Below are 20,383 nucleotides of genomic sequence, written 5' to 3' on the forward strand. Positions count from 1 at the left end.
AAAGTTAAATAAATTATAAGGTGATTTCAGATTTGTGACAATATATGTGTTATGAGTTGGTTTGTGATAAAATTTCCAAATATTTACTCATATTGATTAACTTGGATTTTCCCCCTTATCAAGTCCGGATCGGGTATCCGTATCTTGTATCCGATACCCATATTTTCACAAGTTTGGATCAGTACCCATCTACCCATTTCCCAAAACGGTGTGAACCACTTTCCACTTCCCAACTTCCCACACTAACCACAAGTCCACAACCACAAAAACTGCCGTTTTCTGCCCTAACTTTCCCTCTTCCGCAAAACTCAAGGGTTTTGCATCTCTCTCTCTGAAGCTAGGGTTTTGCAGCAGCATTTGACTAACAATGGCGAAGAAGAAGGAGAGTAAACCCAAGCATTCTCTCGATGTTAATCGAGCCAATGCCTCCGACTCCGGCAGCCGTAGCGCCGCCACTGTGCGCCGTCTCAAGATGTACAAAACTCGACCTTCTAGGAATACTAAGGGCAAGATTATGAGCCAGCAATTTCAGTCTAGTGATTTGCCTGATTCTCGTATTCAACCTGATCGTCGTTGGTTTGGTACGTTTTTTCTTACGAATTTGCTGTTATTTTTGATGCAAGTTTGGTAGAATTTCAATAATTATTGAGTTTGGGAATTTGGAAGAATTGGATTTGAATTTGATTGAACGTGAAATTTGTCAAATTGTATAGTTGATGATTGAAATAATTATTGAAATATTGAGTTTGGGAATTTGGAAAAATTGAATTTGAATTTGATTGAACGTGAAATTTGACAAATTGTATAGTTGTTTTATGAAAGTATCATTTGGAAAATTAGGTGAAATTGGGAATTTGGATTATAGATTAGGGTGTCTGAATTTCGATTTTCTGAACTTATAGCGTTATTAGCATTTATCTTTTGTGTAAAGTTTGAATTTTGGAACTATTTCAGTAACCATTCTTGTTCTTTATAATCAACATTCTCTACCATTTGTTAGAAGTTTCATATAAAAAGGCTGATTTATTGTTGAGTATTTTTAAGGGTGTATGGAATTGAAGAGAAAGATGTAAAATTGAATTTCTGCCAAATTTACCTCTTGTTTTTGTTGAATTCCCTTTCGCATTTTGTAGGGAATACAAAAGTTATCGTTCCAAAGGAACTTGAACATTTCCGCACTGAGCTTGCTGGTCAAATGTCAAACAACTACAATATGATATTGAAAGGAAAGAATCTTCCCATGTCCCTTTTAAATGATCTTCCGAAGGTATGTGGCATATTCTCTACCGTCATTTGTTGATATATTTCTTCAAGTATGTACTCCAACCTGTTGATGCATAATTTTATTTAGGATTTCCAGACTAATTTAAGCTTCATGTAGAGCTCTTCATCATTTTGATTAGGTTGATTTGACTGCGGTTTTCTACTGGTGTTGTTTTTCAGCTCATTTATGAGTTAGTACTTGAGTAATGGGAGTGAAGGGTGTGTAAAATAAAACTCATGTTGAGTGGGGTTGATATCTCCTGTTGATAGCAAAATTTTATTTCTTTTCATTTTTATCTTATTGAACTTGGGAATAGTCTGCTATTCCAGGATTCTTGTGTCCATTATATGTGATGAGTTTGTTGTAGAACAAATGGATTGGTTTACTGCTGTTTGTCTCATTGCTGTTGAAAGTTGTAATAATTGGTTGCTGGATATAGGAACTTCCTTTTCCATGTCGGTGGCAATAGCTAGTTCTTACCTGATTTGTCTTTTGGTTTTCTGTCTCTTAAGCAAAAAAGAGTTCATCTTCTTGATACGGAACCTTTTGAGAATGCTTTTGGATCAAAGGGGAAGCGGAAGCGCCCAAAGCTTCTGGTGACAGATTACCAGTCGCTGGTGCAGAAAGCTGATAGTTTACAAGGTATTCTAAAATTTATTTTATTTGGGTTTTGTTATATGTAGTAAGGTTGTTATGTGCTAAACAAAAGCGAGTGGTTACCACTTGTACGTATATAATATGACTTGTCATATGTACTGCAGTTAAACATGTTGTGTAGCTGCAAGTATATTACTTGATTCATGGCTCATGATTTGTTCTGTGTTTCTGCAGATGAATATAATCAGAAAGTAGAAGCTAACCCTTCTATCGAAGGAGAGGATGTGGATGGATTCCGGGATTTGGTTCGCCATACGATGTTTGAGAAAGGTCAAAGCAAACGTATATGGGGTGAACTCTACAAAGTCGTGGATTCGTCAGATGTTGTTGTCCAAGTAAGTAACTCGGCATTGCCTCTTACAGTTGGAGCTTAAGACTTAGCCACTTACCTGTATATGTTTTACAACTGTTGTGCTTGCATAGACTTTCTTCCTTTTTGTGTTCCTGTCTTGGTAAATAACTCCTTGTACCTAAGACACTAGATTGTGAGGATTTTCTTTGATAAAAAATGTTATCTGTCAATTGTCTTCTGCTTGGATAGTTGTCTGTAGAAGACTTCTGAGTTTTGTATGTGTCCAAGTGTCATGCAATCTCTTCATTCTGGTTGAAACTTAAGAGGAAGATTTGTTAAAAAGTTGGAGGATGAATGTGTGGTTCCCAGGGTAGCTGGTAAACGTTTAGGCTGTGAAGTGTTAACTATTGTTAGATTGTGGAAGTCAAGTTTTTTAAAGTCTTTTTCTCACACAGGCTTGTCTATGATGGTCTGTAGTGCCTGTGAGGGATTGCACTTGAAATGCAAAATGATTAATGTCTTATAACAAGTATTCATATCAATCTGTTAGATGGTAAATTTTTAAGCTGTTTATCATTATTAGGCTGTGAAAGTTGAGTGTCAAATTCTTCTGCTCAGACAGGCTGTCTGTGATGGTCTGTTGCTGAAGTGTAACAGATATATGGGGCCTGTGATGGATTGCACTTGGTTTACAAGATAATTAATATCGTATAGCAAGAATATTTTATTCTGTTTGTTCAGTGGACTTATTAAATTATGTTGGGTAATGCTTATGGTTCCTCTTGACCACTTTTTGTTAGGTTTTGGATGCTAGGGATCCACAAGGAACAAGATGCTATCATCTAGAGAAGCATTTAAAAGAGAACTGCAAGCATAAGAATATGATTTTCCTGTTAAATAAGGTCTGATCCTTGCCTTTATTTTGTCTCTTATATTTACTGCACCATGGTTTGTCTTCTAAGATGATATAGGTTGCTGTTGCCCTTTATGCAGTGTGATCTGATTCCAGCTTGGGCTACAAAAGGATGGCTTAGAGTTTTGTCAAAGGAATATCCCACCCTAGCTTTCCATGCTAGCATCACTAAGCCTTTTGGAAAGGTAAGGCTGCTGCATGCTGAGTCCTAGTACACTCTTAATCTTCTCTTTACTAAAAGTAGAACAATGCTATGATTATATGTCATTTGCATGCTTATATACTGTATTCAACTTTCTTCTTCAAGAGATTCTCTCGCATGATAAAAGTTTGAGCACATAAGAGAATCATACATGGATCTTTACGAACCTGAATTGAAAATACTGCGGGACCTTTGAACATTATGAGCAAAAAAAAAAATCATTTTATTTACTATTTTTGTTTGAAGAAGTCATTGGGATCAGAAACCAAGGCATGTTTTTGGGGGAAAAGTATGGCTGCTATATATCCCCTGATTATAGTGTTTTTTTTTTTTTTTATTATTATTATTATTTTTTTTTATATATATAAAAACTCTTGTTGTATTTTGTTTTCAGGGTTCTCTCCTTTCAGTTCTTAGGCAATTTGCACGGCTAAAGAGTGACAAACAAGCAATATCCGTGGGATTTATTGGGTACCCCAATGTTGGAAAATCATCAGTTATCAACACATTGCGTACCAAAAATGTATTTCTTTTACTGATTATTAATTCAAGATAAAATTTTCTCACAGGCTATATATTCTGACTTGTTTATTTCCTTTACTTCCATGTAAAGGTCTGCAAGGTTGCTCCTATACCTGGAGAGACTAAAGTCTGGCAGTATATCACGCTCACCAAGAGGATTTTTCTGATAGACTGCCCTGGTGTTGTTTATCAGAATAATGACTCAGAGACGGATATTGTTTTGAAGGGTGTGGTATGTACTCTCCATTATTTATATTGTTTTGTTGCTGTCATTTATACTTGTGTTATGGTGGTGTAACTATGACATCTAGGTGCTTGTACCTGCTTTTGGTGTCATTCTTACATTTTCCTGGTATCGCTGGTCTGTGAGCCATTTACAGATGAATTGATGTCTGAGAATTTCTTTGGTGTTCTAATGACATGTTAAAAGATAGATCAACCGTAGCTTTTTTTATGCTTGGGCAGGGTAGCTGGAATATGATGGTTGGGTACATTATTGTAAATTATATTCTGTTTTAGCTGAAGAATCTTAATGAGCTGTTTTGGGTTGTAATTTCAGGTGCGAGTAGCAAATTTACATGATGCTGCTGAACACATTGGAGAAGTGTTGAAACGTGTAAAGAAGGAGCACCTGGAAAGAGCATACAAGATTAAGGACTGGTATGTGTTTTATACTCCTGATTTCTTCTGGACTTGTTATCATCCTTTTTTTGTTCACCTCAAGCTGCTGTTAAATTAATGAATTTACTGGTGGGACAGAATTCCTCTCTCTATTACATGCATGTTTCACTTCAGATGCTCTCTTACAATCTTAAAATAGTGGCTTCACTATGTAATAAATAGTACTTTTTAGGGAATCAGGCAGTTTCACTTCAGATGCTCTCTAATATTGACTTGTGCTCTTAAGTGAATTTGAGTGAAATTATCAATTTAACCTTTCAAATTTGAGGCACATAGGAAGATACTTATCTATAAAATGTTCAAAATGTAGATACCCAACTGCTACTGTTTTTTGACAGATATAGTGTTTTTGTGCTCCTGAGAAGTCTATTTATTGTTCTGTCTTTTCTTTTGATGTACATTTTTGTTCACTTCATGTGAGATGTTTAAATGAAAAGCAAGAGTATGCTGAAGAACATTTTTGCTTATATACTCACTCTCTATCTTATAATACTAGTCCACATTTGAATATTTGAATGAAGATCATTTTTGTAGGATTTTTGATGATTGTTTTCATTATTAAAAATTATTTTCTTTGCCATACCAAGGGAGTCTTTATTATGAATTTTGACTAATGGTGTCATTAAGCATAATACTGGAAATTTTGAAAGTTGATGCCAATTTTAGTATTAGCCTTACATTTTGGGATGGCTTCAACTGAGTTAATGTCCAATTAATTTTTTGAGAAAATTGGATGTTTGAGAATAATGGTTGTAGTTTGTTGCTGTTATCGGTAGTTGATTGCTGTTATCAGTAGTTGATATTTCAATCTGTCACTTTGCATTATATGGGTCTGTGCCTTGGTGATCTGTACATATTATAATTTCAGATTCTTGAATATTGTTTCCACTTTCTGGTAATGTGCTGAGTTGTGGAAGCATTTCACTTTTTATTCTTGTGGAAGCATTTCATCTTTTGATGCCTGTGTTTATTGGTTACATATCCTTCTAGGATTAAATAAAGTTATGATGTGTTTTTGCCAGGGAGGATGAGCATGATTTTCTCTTTCAGCTTTGCAAGTTATCGGGCAAGCTTTTGAAGGTTTGTTTTGTTCTGTCTTTTTCATTTCATTCACCTGAGCATGTTGTCTATAATAACAGCAGACAAGCAGAATGGTTGATGGAAACTATGATATAATTTAGATGTTTCTGCACGAACTAGCTGCTATTTTTGAAATTAAGTATTTAAGATTTTTAAAAGCTATGTTATAAACCAACATAAAAATGCTTTTAGACATGTCCATATTTATATTTCTATCTTGTCAAAATATTACTTTGTTGTTGATTTTAGCTTTGGCTAGATTATAAACTTTTTTTTTTATTCAAAGTTAAATTAATACCAGATCTTGATCTGTTTAATCTTCTTGTCATCTGCTGCCTGTCTGCTTCTAATCCCAAATTTCAACTACACTATCATAATTAATAAATGTTATTAGTGGGAGGGGTTGTGAAACTTGTATGTCATATTATTTTATTTGCTCTTCGGAGTTATGGATGTTTGATGAAAGTGGCACTCTTTGCTCCAGGGTGGAGAACCAGACTTGATGACAGTAGCAAAGATGGTCCTTTATGATTGGCAGAGAGGGAAAATACCCTTTTTTGTTCCTCCGCCACAGCAGGAAGATGATACAGTAGAGGAGCCAAATGTTGCTGGTGATGAAGATGGAGAGGCCGAGGCAGAGAAAGCAAAGTCCTCTTCAGCCATGAAAGCTATTGCAGATGTTATTTCATCTCAGCAGCTGGAAGAGGTCCCAGTTCAGAGTGATCTGTATAGCGAAAATGAGCTCAAGGGAGAGATATCTAAAGAAACTGTGAATCCGGAGTAATGAATTTTGTTTTGTTTTTGTTTTTGTTTTTTGTACTTGTTTATCTAAAAAATCTTTTAGATCATAGTAATGTAATGGGTATTGTGAATGAAACAAAGATAGGAAAAAAAAGATTAGTAGATTTCGATCTATTGCAGCCCAGGTGGCTACATCTTTTTGGTTTATGTTAGTCTATGTTATTTATGTATTGGCTGCAATTTATTGTGGCTTTGTTGTCAATTGTGCTGTGTGGTTCATGATCTCTGGTTGGTGAGACTGATCTTTAATTTGTCGTAGACTCGTAGTTGACAAATTAATGTTTTGATCTTTGACATTTGATTGAACTTGCAACGAGATTGCAGGGCAGGTGCTATGGGTCATCATTATATACTTTATTATTGTAATACTCCGTAGATGAGTAAGAATATAATTAGGGGACTCTTATCAAGGCAATGCCTATCTTTTCAAACTATTGAAGAATAGAGAGGGTAGGCAATTTTAATGTCATACGAAGTACATTAGTGTTAGAAATTTTCTCTTTTTGGTCGTCCTTGAAAAAAAAAGTTCCATATTATTAATTTACAATAGGGACCATAACTTTAATTTTAAAAAATAATTTTCATAATTATATTTTATACTGGAGTATTATTTTCTAAAGTATTTCTTATAATTTTATTTATTAAAGGTCAAAATGGTGCATAAATATGTACTTTAGAGGGATTATAAAATTTTGACATTGTGAATTAACAGACTTCCAATTACTTTCTCTCTCTCTTTTTTCTTAATGTTAAACTAATAGAAGTATATTGTTTTAGATAAGTTAATTGATGTTAATACTCTAAATGTAAGATTATAAACTAGTATACACAAATCACAAATGGAGTAATACTAGTATAAGATGTGGTTAGGGGTTACTAGGTCAGTCAGGGGTTACCTGGTTGATCAAGGTTACTCGGTCAAGGGTTCCTCGATTGGTTAGGAGTTATTTGGCCAGGGGTTACTTGGTTGGTTAGAGTTATCTAGTAAGGGGTTACTCATGTATTACTCATGGTTAGGGTTAGATAAATTCGAGTTACTTTTATGGACAACATGTACATATAACTAAAAGTTATTCTTTTAAACCAATGTGACCATACCGTGTAACTAGTCAATCCTTACCCATCAAGAAATATAGTTAACAAATCAATCCTTTAATTTAAGGAATATAAAATAACAAACAATTCCTCAAATCAAGGAGTAAATTGTTTGAATTGTTTTTGTTTATGTATTTTTTTTTTTTTTTTTTTTTTTTGAAGAAAAGCTCCCAAAGAGCAATTAATTCTCATTCAAGTGAAGATCTTGTTCACAAGAGACACAATTTTGGTAGGAAAGTTTGACACCCAAAACCGACTCCCTATTTTCCATGGCAAACAATGAGCAAGCTCATGTGCTACAATGTACTTTATATTTGTACAAACAATATGGTTTTTTCCGTATTTTAAATAATCTTTGTATTTTTTTGACCGGGTGGTGTGTGATACATACACGAATGGAATAATACTCCGTATTCTTTTAAAAATTTAAACCATGATATACTACGTATGTAAGTATTTCCTTATTTTAAATAACCTTTGTATTTTTGACCGGGTGACCGGGTAGGTGTGCGATACATACACGAATACATACACGAATGGAGTAATACTCCGTATTCTTTAAAGAATTTAAACCATAATATACTACGTAAGTAAGTATGTGGCAAATTTAACCCATTTGCATGTGACAACTTTCTGGAAATCCGTCATTGACAGCATCACTCCTCTAATATTCTAACTAATTGCACAGAGATCAACGGGCCATTCATTCATTCATTATTCATTAATTATTAACCAACAATTTGATCCATTTTTATTCAATTAAACTAATCTAATTGTAAGTATTATGCACAAATCAAAGGATCTTTCTATAACCTGTCGGGAGATCCATATGGTTGGGTAGTTTCCTGTTGATCCCAACGAGAAGAGAGAGAACACACAAATTTTTATTAAATTCTCTTGCATCTTCTATCAACTGAATCTAAACTCTTTTACATTTTCTGGGTTTATTTTATTCTTATTTTTTTGTATTTTAATCACATTGTTCAAGAACATTGAGAATATAATTCATTTATTGGGTTTTGATTGAAGTTTCTGCCACATTTTTGGGAGTTTTTGCTGCATTGAAGGAGAAGGCAAGGGAAAATAGGAAGTGGGTTTGATACATTTCTGGGTTAATTTTTCTGGGTAATTTCAAAATTTTCTGGGTTTTCAAGGAATTTTCTTTCTGGTGGTGTTTAAGCTAAAATAATTCCAATTTTCTGTGAAGTTTTCTGGGTTTTCAAGGGTTTTTGTTTTGGTTGAGAGAGAACTAATAAATTCCCACATTTTTGGGGTAATTTTTAATTTGCACCACAAAGCTGTCTATTTCATGGATGAATAGTTGTGTGAAATTATATGTCTACTAAGAAGGAAGAAAAGGTGACATTTGTTTTAAGTGGAAGGGTCCTGATGTTTTGTGTCATGGGTCTTGGAAAATAACATGTTACCTAGCTATACTGGTACTGTTATGGTGATATTGGTCTGAAACTGTTTCGAGAACTCGAAATAACCGCCATTTTTGTAGGATTGTAAGGTCATAGAAATGGAGGATAAGAATGAGGAAATGCGCTCTTTGGCTTTAACTCCAACATGGTCTGTTGCATCTGTTTTGACATTCTTTGTTGCAATTTCTTTGCTGGTTGAAAGATCAATTCACTGGCTGAGTAATGTGAGTTTTCATTCTATAATCAATTTTATTGACTTTTAAGATTTTGGGCAACTTATGTTATTAATTTCTTGTTTATGTTAAAGTGTTGGTACTAAAAACAAGTTGGTTTGAATCTGATTATATGTAATTATAACTAGTCTTGAGTTGCTTTTTCTGTCAAATGATTACATGTTTGCTGACCTGAGAATCTATTTGTTTAGTAGTCAAAAATCACTTTTTTGAACGAATATCCAATTTGTATCAACAAAAAGAGGATGTTTTCATAATCTTTTGTAACTAACTGCTGCAATTTTCACCTGTTATTGTTCTTATATTCCAGTGGCTTGATAAAACGCGTCGAAAGCCGTTGCTTCAAACTGTGGAGAAAATGAAAGAAGGTAATTATAATACTGAATGCTGTTGCTTTGTTGAAGATTTATTTTTTTGGTGATGAATGTCTGAAAAACAAAGCTACAGAACTTTAGATTCTCTTTGTATAGCTTTGGGCTTATCTCAAAATTTATTAGTTCCATCTCTGTATGCAGAGTTGATGCTCCTCGGCTTTATATCTCTTCTTCTAACAGCAACTTCAAGCACAATATCCAGCTTTTGCATATCTTCAAAGTTCTTTGGTGGTGTATTCTCCCCATGCTCTGAATCTGAAGTCCATGAAGCTGCTGAAGAGGATTTATCCGAAGGACGTAAACTTTGGACATCATCTCCTCGACATTTCAGGAGATTGATGAGTGTCCTTCATCAAAATAAATGTCCTGAGGCATGTTTATTCTTATATTTATTTTATTTTGAAAGTTAATAGAGTTGTTACTTTACTAAAGCATTTTTCATAAATGATGCTCTATGTCTTTCGAGTAACTGATCTCACTGGTTTCCAGTTTAAATTATTGGGTTTTGAAATTTACCTTGTTTTGCGTATAGGGTGAAGAACCATTTGTATCATATGAAGGCCTTGAGCAGTTGCACCGATTTATCTTCATCATGGCAGTGACGCATGTATCTTATAGCTGTTTAACAATGCTGCTTGCAATTGTCAAGGTTAGAGTCGTTGTGACTTACATTTCATCTTAGTTTGGAACTAAACAGAGTATATGCACCTAATAGACATTATGATCATCAATGTCAGTCGTTGTAGTTTGTCCTTTCAAAGTAAAAATTGTTTCTCGGGAAGTGCTTGATGATTTTACTTATTATAATTTAGTGTAGTTTAGGCATATGGAATTGAGTCACTTCATAATTTTTTAGGATGAAAGTTGAGGTTGTCTTATCCAGTTCTCCCTACAGGATTATTGCATGTATGACAGACTCTGTTCTGCTGAGACATGTCTGATCTATTAATTGTTAATTTACTTGCTTTTTAGTGGGAACCAATCACTTGATTTACATTATTTTTAAGCTAAGACACAAGTTAGCTAAAGCTAGCTTCTTCTAATATTGACTCCTCCCCTTCTTTTCTTGCTGAATATTTATTGCCAGATACATAGTTGGAGAAAATGGGAGGATCAAGCTCAGTTGGATCGGCATGATGCGCTCACAGGCAAGTTGTCTAGTTTCAGCTGAAATAATAACTATCTCATGGAAACTGAATTAAATATAAACTTGTTTTAGTATATGATAGGTAGCGTGATGGATGTGTCAGAGACTAGCTTTGGTGATATTGGTACCCTATTGTGAAATGGTTAAGCGGTGAAGCCATCCCAGATCCTATTGAGGTCAAACTAATACTTTTAGTGTAAACCCATTTGATACCCCCCAAAAGGCAACTCACTTAAATTCCTCACGATAAGGGTAGAATTTAGCATAAAAAGTTCTAGACAGGAATATAGATTTATAGGTTGCAAATTGCAGGCAGCTTGCCATTCCAAAACCTGTTTCTTTATTTATCGTATTTCTCTGTAAATGAAAAGGATGATAAGTATGGAGTTGTAGGAGATGATATTGGACATTAAAAAACGGGGATGTGAAAATTTACATGAGGCCTTTTTTCGTGTTCTAAAAAAGAGTTAAAAAAATACCCATCGGTTAATAGATCCCTGATAACATCTTGCAATAGCTGAATAAGCATTTCTTTCCCATTGCAGCTTTTTCCTTGCATATCAATATATGGGTGTATCCTATCTTTAGCAAGAACAATTTTGGATAGATCTGTGCCCCTCGTTGCGACTGATTGAGCTGTAAGCCCTTTTAGTGTACAAGTTTCTTTCTTAGGCATTCTAAGACCGCCAGAAGAGAAGAGGCATATACATCAACTATAGTGAAAATGAGAGTTACTTGGTTTCAAATCTTTGAAAAAGATGGAATAAAAGATTTGGTTAGCCCATGCAGAGTAGTTGATGAAAAAAAAGATTTGATTACATCTGCTCTTCTATCAAAATTAGCCAAAATATTATACTAAATTATTACGTAGTTAAAAATCTGTTATTTTAAGCAATTACTCATTTACTAATATATATTACTGACTTATATATGATAAGTTTAGTATATTATATAGAAAGAATACTTTTTAATTTAGTATATAGAAATTCTTTTAACAGAATCTAGCTGTTTCTGTTAGAACTTGACCATTACCGCTATTTTTTTTCCATGTATCAATCACCTCCATGACTCCACTTAGGATCTGAGTTGTCTTTTTAAGTTAGCTAGGATTCTTGATTAGTTCCTATTGTGAGCAGTACATGAGGCTTCCCCAAGGCAAAGTGGAAGGACATCTAATATTTAAATTCTTTTCCTCAATCCTTTTGGAGAGGGAATTTTGAGACAAGCTAAACCTTAACTTTTGAACATGACCAAAAATCTGGAAGCAAGCTCTTGCAAATGATGCAATGTGTTCCGTATGTGAACTTTAAATTTGAATCTTCATGGCTGAAGATTGCTCTTGGCTTATTTGAGTTCAAAAAAATCTGTTTTCTTGGTGATCCATAAGATACAGCCTTGTTACTTTGATTTTAGCATTTCGAAAGAGGAAAGACTTAGTAATTTAGGATAAGCTTTATATTGACTGATAAATATACCGGACTTATAGAAAATTCCTCCTATTCATAATCATTAGTCACCATTTGTAGTGCTGAAAGTTTTTCTTACAGTCCTTCTGGAATAAGTTTCTTTTTTGTGTCTTAGGCTTTCCTACTCTCAAAATACCAAAAAAGTCACACTAAATCATACCTTCTCTTCTTTAATTATTGCCACAATTGGGATTTCACGCATTCCAGCGCACTAACATAATTTAAGTTTCCTTTAAGTAACAATTTTAGAATTTTGATATTATGAAAGTATACTTCGAGACGAATTTACCACACCAGACTATATTTTCCCTTACATAAAATCAATAGGTCATCACATGGTATTGTGTGAATAGTGTAAAAAATCAATTGCTACAATAATTAAAGAACAAGTAAAATATTTCTTATTGCTTTGATATTATGAAAATATAATTCGAGAGGAATTTACCTCACCTGACTTATTTATTCCTTACATAAAAATAGTTATAGATCATCACATTGGTAGTGTGTAAATAGTGTAAAAAATTGATTTTTAACATAATTAAAGAACAAAGAAAAATATATCTTATTGCAATACTGGCAGAGTTGATTCACATAAGGTTATGAGCTATGTACCTTTCCCATTTGCACCAGTATATCTTTATGTGCTGACTAAAAACTGACTTTTTTAGCTTTCTTAATAATTAGGATACTCCAAAAATTGGATGCGCTGGAGCTGATATGTCTTAAGTTGAATTCTTAATGCTGAAAGTCTGAAATATATTATTATATATATGTACTGATATTGGTATGGCATAGCTTGCTGAAAATGATGACATAATCACATAACAGTCAGCTTATTTTTCATCAGAGATCACAAGGGAGTTGGTAATGCGAAGGCAATCAAGCTTTGTCAAATTTCAAGCGTCAAATATTTTGACCAAGAGCAATTTCTGGATTTGGGTGGTAAGCATGAATATTATGCTTGTTTTGCTGTTTATATATATTTCAATCTGAAATGTCTTCTTTGTGGATAAATAAACATGTATGGCTTTGTACATCTTGACATTGCACTCAGCAGGATGTACATTGTCTTGTAGATATTGGTTGGTGCTGTTTCTTAACTTTCTCAACTTGATAGTTTTTGTACTCAGTGAGGTCTCAACAGTCTCAAGCCTTTAATTACAAAAAAAGAAAAGAAAAAAGAAAGTCTTATGCCTTCGCTTAGTTGTGTGTAAGTAAATAGAAGCATGGATGCATGATAGTATATCCTCCACTTAGTTCCTATTGGGAAAGTTTTCAATAGACCTGGCCTGGCTTTGGTTTCACAGTGGTATAAGCTTACATTTGGCATCATATGTTCTAGGTAACCTGAAGCTCAGTCAAATTTAACAGTCTATTACCTGAAATTCTACAATTCTACCCAATAATTAGATATCATTTTATGATCTTAGAAAGTGACAAGTTGATTTTTTTTCGATGTATGAGCATTATAGGGATACTCATTAGTCCAAAATTGGGCAATAAATCAATAAATATCTGCACCATATTTTTAATGTCTGAAAAGTAGTCTACTAGGATAGAGGGTAATTTGTGAAATACTCTAAAATACAAAGAATTAAAGCATTGAATTCTTGATGAGAACTTTTCAACCTTTCCATTTACATAGAGAAGTATATCTAAAGTCAGTACTGTATATGAAGTTTAGATTATCTAGTTTACATGTGTACAGTGTACTATTGATTATGTCCCAGTTACTGTTGTCATAGGGAAAAGTATACTAAGTAGGGAGGACTTAAGAATTTTGAAGTGATATAAATTGCAAGCCTCAATTCATCTCTTTGGAATTTGTCTGTAATGATGTGCTTCTTTTCTACTGGAGATGGGCAACTTTGCTTGCAGTGTCAAGATATATATGTTCTATGTTAATCCAGTGGATCATTGACTCATTGTTAAGAGAACAAGATGTGGCCCAATTAGTTGAATTGCTGCCACCATTTTAATACATGGGTCTGTGCATTATATTTAGTTCAAGCTCATTGTTTTGACATAGTTAGGGTGTTCTTTTTGTACCCACATCTGCAAAATAAAATTAAAGAAGATAATATTAAAGACACTTTCTTTTGTAACCTATTTATCAATTTTCTTTGACCATATTTTATCATTAACGACTTTACGAGTATACGTTTATGAGATCTTAGTCATGTTAGATGTTAATAAAATTGTCTTATAATATAATTTTATAATACAAGTATTAATATTTTATAATTTTTACTCTTATATACTATGGAGTACCTTTATAGAACTTAATCATATTTATTGGCTTTTGACTAATTAATAAATACTAATGATACTTTATAATATTTGTGTTTTTACTTTATCTTATTCTAGAATCTATACAACATATATATTTTTTTTTACTTTTATTTTTCTAAGGGGTGGGTGGATGTTGTATCAACATGTCTGCCGATTTTATGTTCTTCAGTAACCAAGAATTTGTTATTTTGAAACTCCTTGGATGAATCTTCTTGGAGAAGGTTTAGTTAAAACTTTATACCATTAATGTTATACTCAATTATTGGCTGTATCAATTCTAAACTGACTTCTTAATTGTATGCCAGACATGTTTCTTCAGGCAATTTGGACATTCAGTGGTTCGTGCTGATTATCTTACACTACGCAAGGGATTCATTATGGTACTTGAATAATTAAACTGAAAATTTGGGTCTTTTTATTATTTGACTGAAATAAAGATGGTGCAATTTATGGCTTGTTGCTTTTAGACACACTTACTTTATAGTCATTAATTCATCATAAATTCAAATTTTGCTGTAATGCTCTCTCTTGTCATCAATAACTAATACTGTAATGCATTTTCTTTGAGCCCACCAATGAAAATTTCAATATGCATGTCCAGCATTTCTTGAGCTTTAATGAAATTTATTGGTGCTTTTGTAGTTATTAGGACAGTTTTTCCTGCCAAAGCAATAGCTTATTTCTAAATGTCAAAATTTTCTTCTTGTGATCTAGTTTTTCAAATATATTAACTTCTTTTGTTATTTTTGACAGAACCATAAACTTAGTAGAAGATATGATTTTCACAGCTATATGGTTCAATCTATGGAAGAAGAGTTTCAAAGAATTGTTGGTGTGAGGTAAGCTAGAAGATGTTCAACCGTCGCTCATCTTATTTCCTGCTGCATTTTTTTAATTTCTTTGGATTTCTATATTAAACTTTATTTGGAATTGCACATAGACTATATAAGGAGAGTTTCATCAACTCAACTTGTGAAGTAATGCCATTTTTTGTCTTTATATTGTTTTAATCACAGTTTTATCAGACAATAATGTACTATCAATATTCTGAAGCACTGCTCTATCTTTTGCAGCGGTCCACTTTGGGGATTTGTAGTAGCTTTTATGCTGTTTAACATAAGAGGTGAGGATGTATAATGCATTTAAGGTGAATGTTCTTTATTGTGAACCATTGGGAAATAATTGATGTAGATTGTAAACATTTTACCTCCCTGTTTTGTAGATCTTCAAATATTGGTATACTCTATTATTTGACTGATTACGCCTGTGGTAAAATTTTAGCAGGAGTGCCTTCCTTTTAGATGGGGCTGATGTCGTTTGAGGAACTATACTTATTGTTTTTCCTTGTTATTTCCAGGATCAAACCTATACTTTTGGATAGCCATATTACCTATAGCAGTAAGTCTGATTTCATTTGTATGTTTAGGTTTTTGCGTTCGATGCATTATATACTTGTAGAGCTGTAGATGTAATGGATGCTCCTGCATCAATACCTTGAAAGTTGCCATGGCATATATCAGAATTGTTACCATGATCCGGACATACTTCCTGACTATTGAATCGATACCCTTGACTTTTTGTTTCTCACTCCCTTCCAGCCCCCCAAAATTGAAGTGCATCTCATGTTTACTAGATTTGCTTTTTTTTTTTTTCCTTTTTGTTTTTTCACCTTGTGGCAACCACAAAAAGAAGAATAGATCTTACCCAAAGCAGGGTATAGGGAGGTCCAAATGTATGCAACCTTGTGGATGATTTGCGTACACTGATGGAGAGACTAATACTAATACGTGGCAACATTGATTAATATTATTTAAATTGTTGTCAAGGGAAAAAGCAAAAGACCTCCTATTCTGGTATCCTTAAATGATTGCTTTGCTTATTTTTCATGGATAACTTGGTATCTGTGTTGAAAATGCAGCTCGTTCTTTTGGTGGGTACTAAGCTTCAACATGTTATAGCAACCTTAACACTAGAGAGTGCTGGACTATCGGGGTTCTTTACAGGAACAAAGTTAAAGCCTCGTGATGATCTCTTCTGGTTTAAGAAGCCAGAATTGTTGCTATCCTTGATTCACTTTATACTTTTCCAGGTAGGAAAACTTACATGCAAGTTACCTTCTGTTTATTTTGTTTTAGTTATACACTCTGTTGTGTAGCCTCTTATTATTTCTTCCTTGTGCATTTTTGCAGAATTCCTTTGAGCTTGCTTCTTTTTTCTGGTTTTGGGTACTTCCTTTTCTCAACTTATGTTTATTCTATTATGTTGTCAAAGATTGTTACCTTATGATGGTAGAGAGTGAAATGCTTTTCTTTTGAAAGTATTTTTTTTTCTCCTTCCTCAAATTTCATCCCATTGTGATTTTAGGATATCTATATGAAACAGATGTATCTAGTTTTGGGCGAAAAGGAGAAGCATAAGTTTTTTTTTTTGGTTAATTTTCTTATTTATATTTTTCACTGATGATATGATTATCCATTTTACAGTGGCAATTTGGATATGATTCTTGCTTTATAAGTAACCATCTTCTGGTCTACTTGCGGCTTTTACTAGGGTATGTTTAGCTATTTACCTTAGCTTTGATGATGCATATTAGCTATTAGATAATAAATTGGTGTTGCATGCCTATCTTATTACAGGTTCTCTGGGCAGTTCCTCTGCAGCTACAGCACCTTGCCACTCTATGCACTGGTTACTCAGGTAAATGTGATCTTTTTTTCTTATTGTTCTTTCTTTGTTGGTAATTCTTCAACTGAAAACTGTGATGTAACTAATTGACAAGAGAAAGGAGAGACCGAGAGAGAGAGAGATTAACATTCTTTGAACCTTAAAGGTTATATTTATGCTTATGGCTTCTATAATTATAACCTATCAACTTATCAAATGCAATATTGAATATTATTCTGATGTTGAGTTCCTAAAATTTTTGGTCCTTATGGAAGTAACGATTGAATATTTTCAATAACATTGCTGATAAATATGGAAATCGGCTGTTAATAGTTTTCTCATATGTAGCTATATGTTTAGCCATCTTCCTTGTGTTTTTTGAGGTATCTTTTCCGTAAATCTATCACTAAAATATACTTCCTCATGGTAACTTGACTTTTGCTACTCCCCTTACCCCAACAACATGTATCATATACTTTAGGTTCGCATGTTTCCATTATCTTCTACTATTTTTATTTACTTTGTGCTTTATTTGGGCTTGTCTTAGATGGGAACAAATTACAAGGCAGCATTAATTCCTCATAGAATTAGAGAGACTCTTCATGGTTGGAAGAAGTCTGCGGCCAAGAGAAAGAAGAGGCTCGGTATGTATGGTGACGATTCAACCGTACATACAGATGCAAGCACGGTAATTTCATTAGATGAAGATGACAGTCACATGCTTGATATCCCTGTTTCTGGGGCTGCTACACAGTCTGAAATTGAGCTACAATCACCTTCCACAACAGATGCAAGTCCACCAGTTGCCAATGAAAGTTCCAGTCGTGTTGGTACTCCTCTCCTCAGACCATCTGGCTCTATATCTGCAAGAATACCGAGTTCTCAGCAAATTGACGTTCCACGGTGTTCTTCGATGCCAAATAGAAGAACTGATCAGTAGGTTTTATGATAGAATCATAGTATTATGACATAGCGGGAGTTTGTAGAGAATCTTCCTGTTTATAGGTTTTCACACGATTTATACAACAAATAAATCAATAGGTTATAGGCTTACTGTATTGGATTCGGATCCTCTCCAGAAAGTGGACCGTCTAGTTACTGGTGAATTAGAGAAGGGTGAGGGGTTGGGTTTGGCTTTGGCGATACAATTTTTTTTTTTTATATATATATGTATATTTTTTAATTCTTCCTCTCTCTCAGTCCAGTAACTAAATGGTCCATTATTCGGAGAGAATCCTGTCTAGATTGTACTGTTGTAACATGATGATATTCTCAAAATGCTAATTGATGGACATGATTTATACTGAAACAAAAAATTTTATTCTTTTCCTTTGTACAAGTAATCTTCTTTTATTGTAGTTATTGCTCTGTGTCAAATGAGAGAATTAATTCAAAATAATGGAAATGAGTTTTTCAGATGTATGCAGTTTATTAGCAACGTTGCACACTAATGCAGTTTATTATCTGAGTTGCATACTAATGCAGTTTATTATCGCATACTAGTGTATTGTAATACCATTCCAATGAGATCGTTTGTCAGGATTAGGTTCGTTAACTACCTTAACCTGTCTTGGACGATGAAAATTTTCCTGTGGACGAAGCATATGTGTCGGATTCATTGGTTCCAAGCCTTGAGCAGCATTCCCTTTGATGAAATCCAGATAAAATGGAGGGGGAGACTTTGTATCACGTGTAACAAAAATCCCCGAATTGACAACATTTGACATTTACACCATAGCAAGGTCCACAGTTACCATCAATCGAACAACATCCTTCTTGATTTGGATCATGGCCGGGGATGTAGGAAGCTAGAGATACCCTGTGAGCTGATGAAAGGGTTATCCATGGTGCGAGTAAACTAGAGAAGAAACACAAGTAAAGGGTGTGTATCGGTTTTATAGCCATTGTTTTTGGACCGGCTTTGTGCTATTATCGAGTAGGCCTTTGCTTCTGTGTTGCTCTTTATAATTATTGGAGCATGCATTGTAGTGGTGATGCTGTTTGTGCAAATTCTACCTGTCATTCTATACTCAATAATCATGCTACTTGTGTGAGTAGGAATTATGTGTTGGTTAGGCTTCAAAAACTAACAACCTAGCGTACGCAAAAGAAATTTAGGGCTATAAGTAATGATTGTTTTGTATGTGGGAATTGAAAAAGGAAGTGCAAATTCATGTAAAAGACAATGTAACGTATACAGTTAGATTAGATCATACTATCAAAAGATAATATTTTATATATAATTAATTTAAACTTAAACTCTACGTGCCTCTCTAAAAACTTGGGAAAAAACTCCCCTTTAAATAAATAAATATATATATATATATATATATATATATATATATATATATATATATATATATATATATATATATATATATATATATATATATATACATAGGGGGAGGCTCTTGTGAGAATTTATCTTATGTGAGAATTTATCTTATGTGAGAACACTCTTTATGTTCTAAATTTTAACTCTTATGATCTAAATTTTAAATATGATGTTCTAAACTTTTCCTCAGGTGTTCTAAATTAAATCAAATGTTTTAATTTAGTACTCACATGTTCTAAACCATAAATTAGTTAAGTTTGATATTATAAATTTTAAAAACTTGTTCCAAAATTTTAACTTGTATGTTCTAAATTTTAAAACGTGTGTTCTAAGATTTTTAGTTATATGTTCCAGATTTTAAAGCGTATGTTCTATTTTTTACTCGTATATTGTAAATTTTTACTCACATGTTCTATATTCTATATCAATTTATTCTAAATTTTTATTCACATGTTCCTAATCTTAAATCAGATGATCTAAATTTTATTCATGTTTAAAATTTCATAAAGCAAATTTACTAAATATTTAGTCACTTGTTCTAATTCTTAAATAAGATGTTCTAAACATATTACTCACACTGATGTTCTAAATTATTACTCATATGTTCTAAATTTTAATTTGAGTCACATGTTCTAAATTTTTTCTCTTATGTTCTAAATTTGTACTCACATGTTCTAAATTTAAGATCAGTTCTCATATAAATACAAATTCTCACATATGGGCCTATTCTCACTGGATACCACCCCTATATATATATATTTCTATTTCTATTTCTAATTCTAATCCCCTTTTTTGGGTACCAATTTTCACATATTATTTTCACATACCTAGAATATATACTTCCTCCGTATCTATCGTTTTAATTGAACAAATACCATATTTAGAAATATCATATTAATTGCAACAAACTCAAACTTTCCATTTTTGGGTTAAAAAGTTGT

The 20,383-nt window shown here is 33.3% G+C and overlaps 2 protein-coding genes across 2 annotated transcripts; both read left to right on the plus strand.

The window, feature by feature from the left end:
- The first annotated feature begins 278 nt into the window (after positions 1-278).
- Positions 279-6,544, plus strand: LOC145605467 (nuclear/nucleolar GTPase 2-like). Its single transcript, XM_081661523.1, has 11 exons — positions 279-581; positions 1,134-1,267; positions 1,777-1,906; positions 2,096-2,256; positions 3,014-3,115; positions 3,207-3,311; positions 3,723-3,851; positions 3,942-4,082; positions 4,410-4,510; positions 5,554-5,611; positions 6,096-6,544. Exons 1-11 carry the CDS (start codon positions 368-370, stop codon positions 6,393-6,395), a joined length of 1,575 nt encoding a protein of 524 aa, XP_081517649.1. The 5' UTR covers positions 279-367; the 3' UTR covers positions 6,396-6,544.
- A 1,767-nt stretch (positions 6,545-8,311) lies between these two features.
- On the plus strand, positions 8,312-18,391 carry LOC145605442 (MLO-like protein 11). The gene is made up of 15 exons (XM_081661493.1): positions 8,312-9,155; positions 9,475-9,532; positions 9,680-9,909; positions 10,071-10,187; positions 10,626-10,686; positions 12,999-13,093; positions 14,749-14,823; positions 15,197-15,282; positions 15,517-15,566; positions 15,801-15,841; positions 16,362-16,532; positions 16,633-16,668; positions 16,927-16,994; positions 17,080-17,140; positions 17,655-18,391. Exons 1-15 carry the CDS (start codon positions 9,030-9,032, stop codon positions 18,045-18,047), a joined length of 1,668 nt encoding a protein of 555 aa, XP_081517619.1. The 5' UTR covers positions 8,312-9,029; the 3' UTR covers positions 18,048-18,391.
- Positions 18,392-20,383: the final 1,992 nt, after the last annotated feature.

This window comes from Chenopodium album, chromosome 22 (genome assembly GCF_948465745.1).
Source record: "Chenopodium album chromosome 22, dcCheAlbu1.1, whole genome shotgun sequence".
NCBI lineage: Eukaryota > Viridiplantae > Streptophyta > Magnoliopsida > Caryophyllales > Amaranthaceae > Chenopodium > Chenopodium album.

Coding starts and splice junctions, on each gene's coding strand:
- LOC145605467 (XM_081661523.1), top strand. CDS start 368: ATGGCGAAGAAGAAGGAGAGTAAACCCAAGCATTCTCTCGATGTTAAT. Junction 3,312..3,722: donor TCACTAAGCCTTTTGGAAAG/GTAAGGCTGCTG, acceptor TTTTGTTTTCAG/GGTTCTCTCCTTTCAGTTCT. Junction 5,612..6,095: donor TATCGGGCAAGCTTTTGAAG/GTTTGTTTTGTT, acceptor TCTTTGCTCCAG/GGTGGAGAACCAGACTTGAT.
- LOC145605442 (XM_081661493.1), top strand. CDS start 9,030: ATGGAGGATAAGAATGAGGAAATGCGCTCTTTGGCTTTAACTCCAACA. Junction 15,567..15,800: donor TATGCTGTTTAACATAAGAG/GTGAGGATGTAT, acceptor TGTTATTTCCAG/GATCAAACCTATACTTTTGG. Junction 16,533..16,632: donor TTCACTTTATACTTTTCCAG/GTAGGAAAACTT, acceptor GCATTTTTGCAG/AATTCCTTTGAGCTTGCTTC.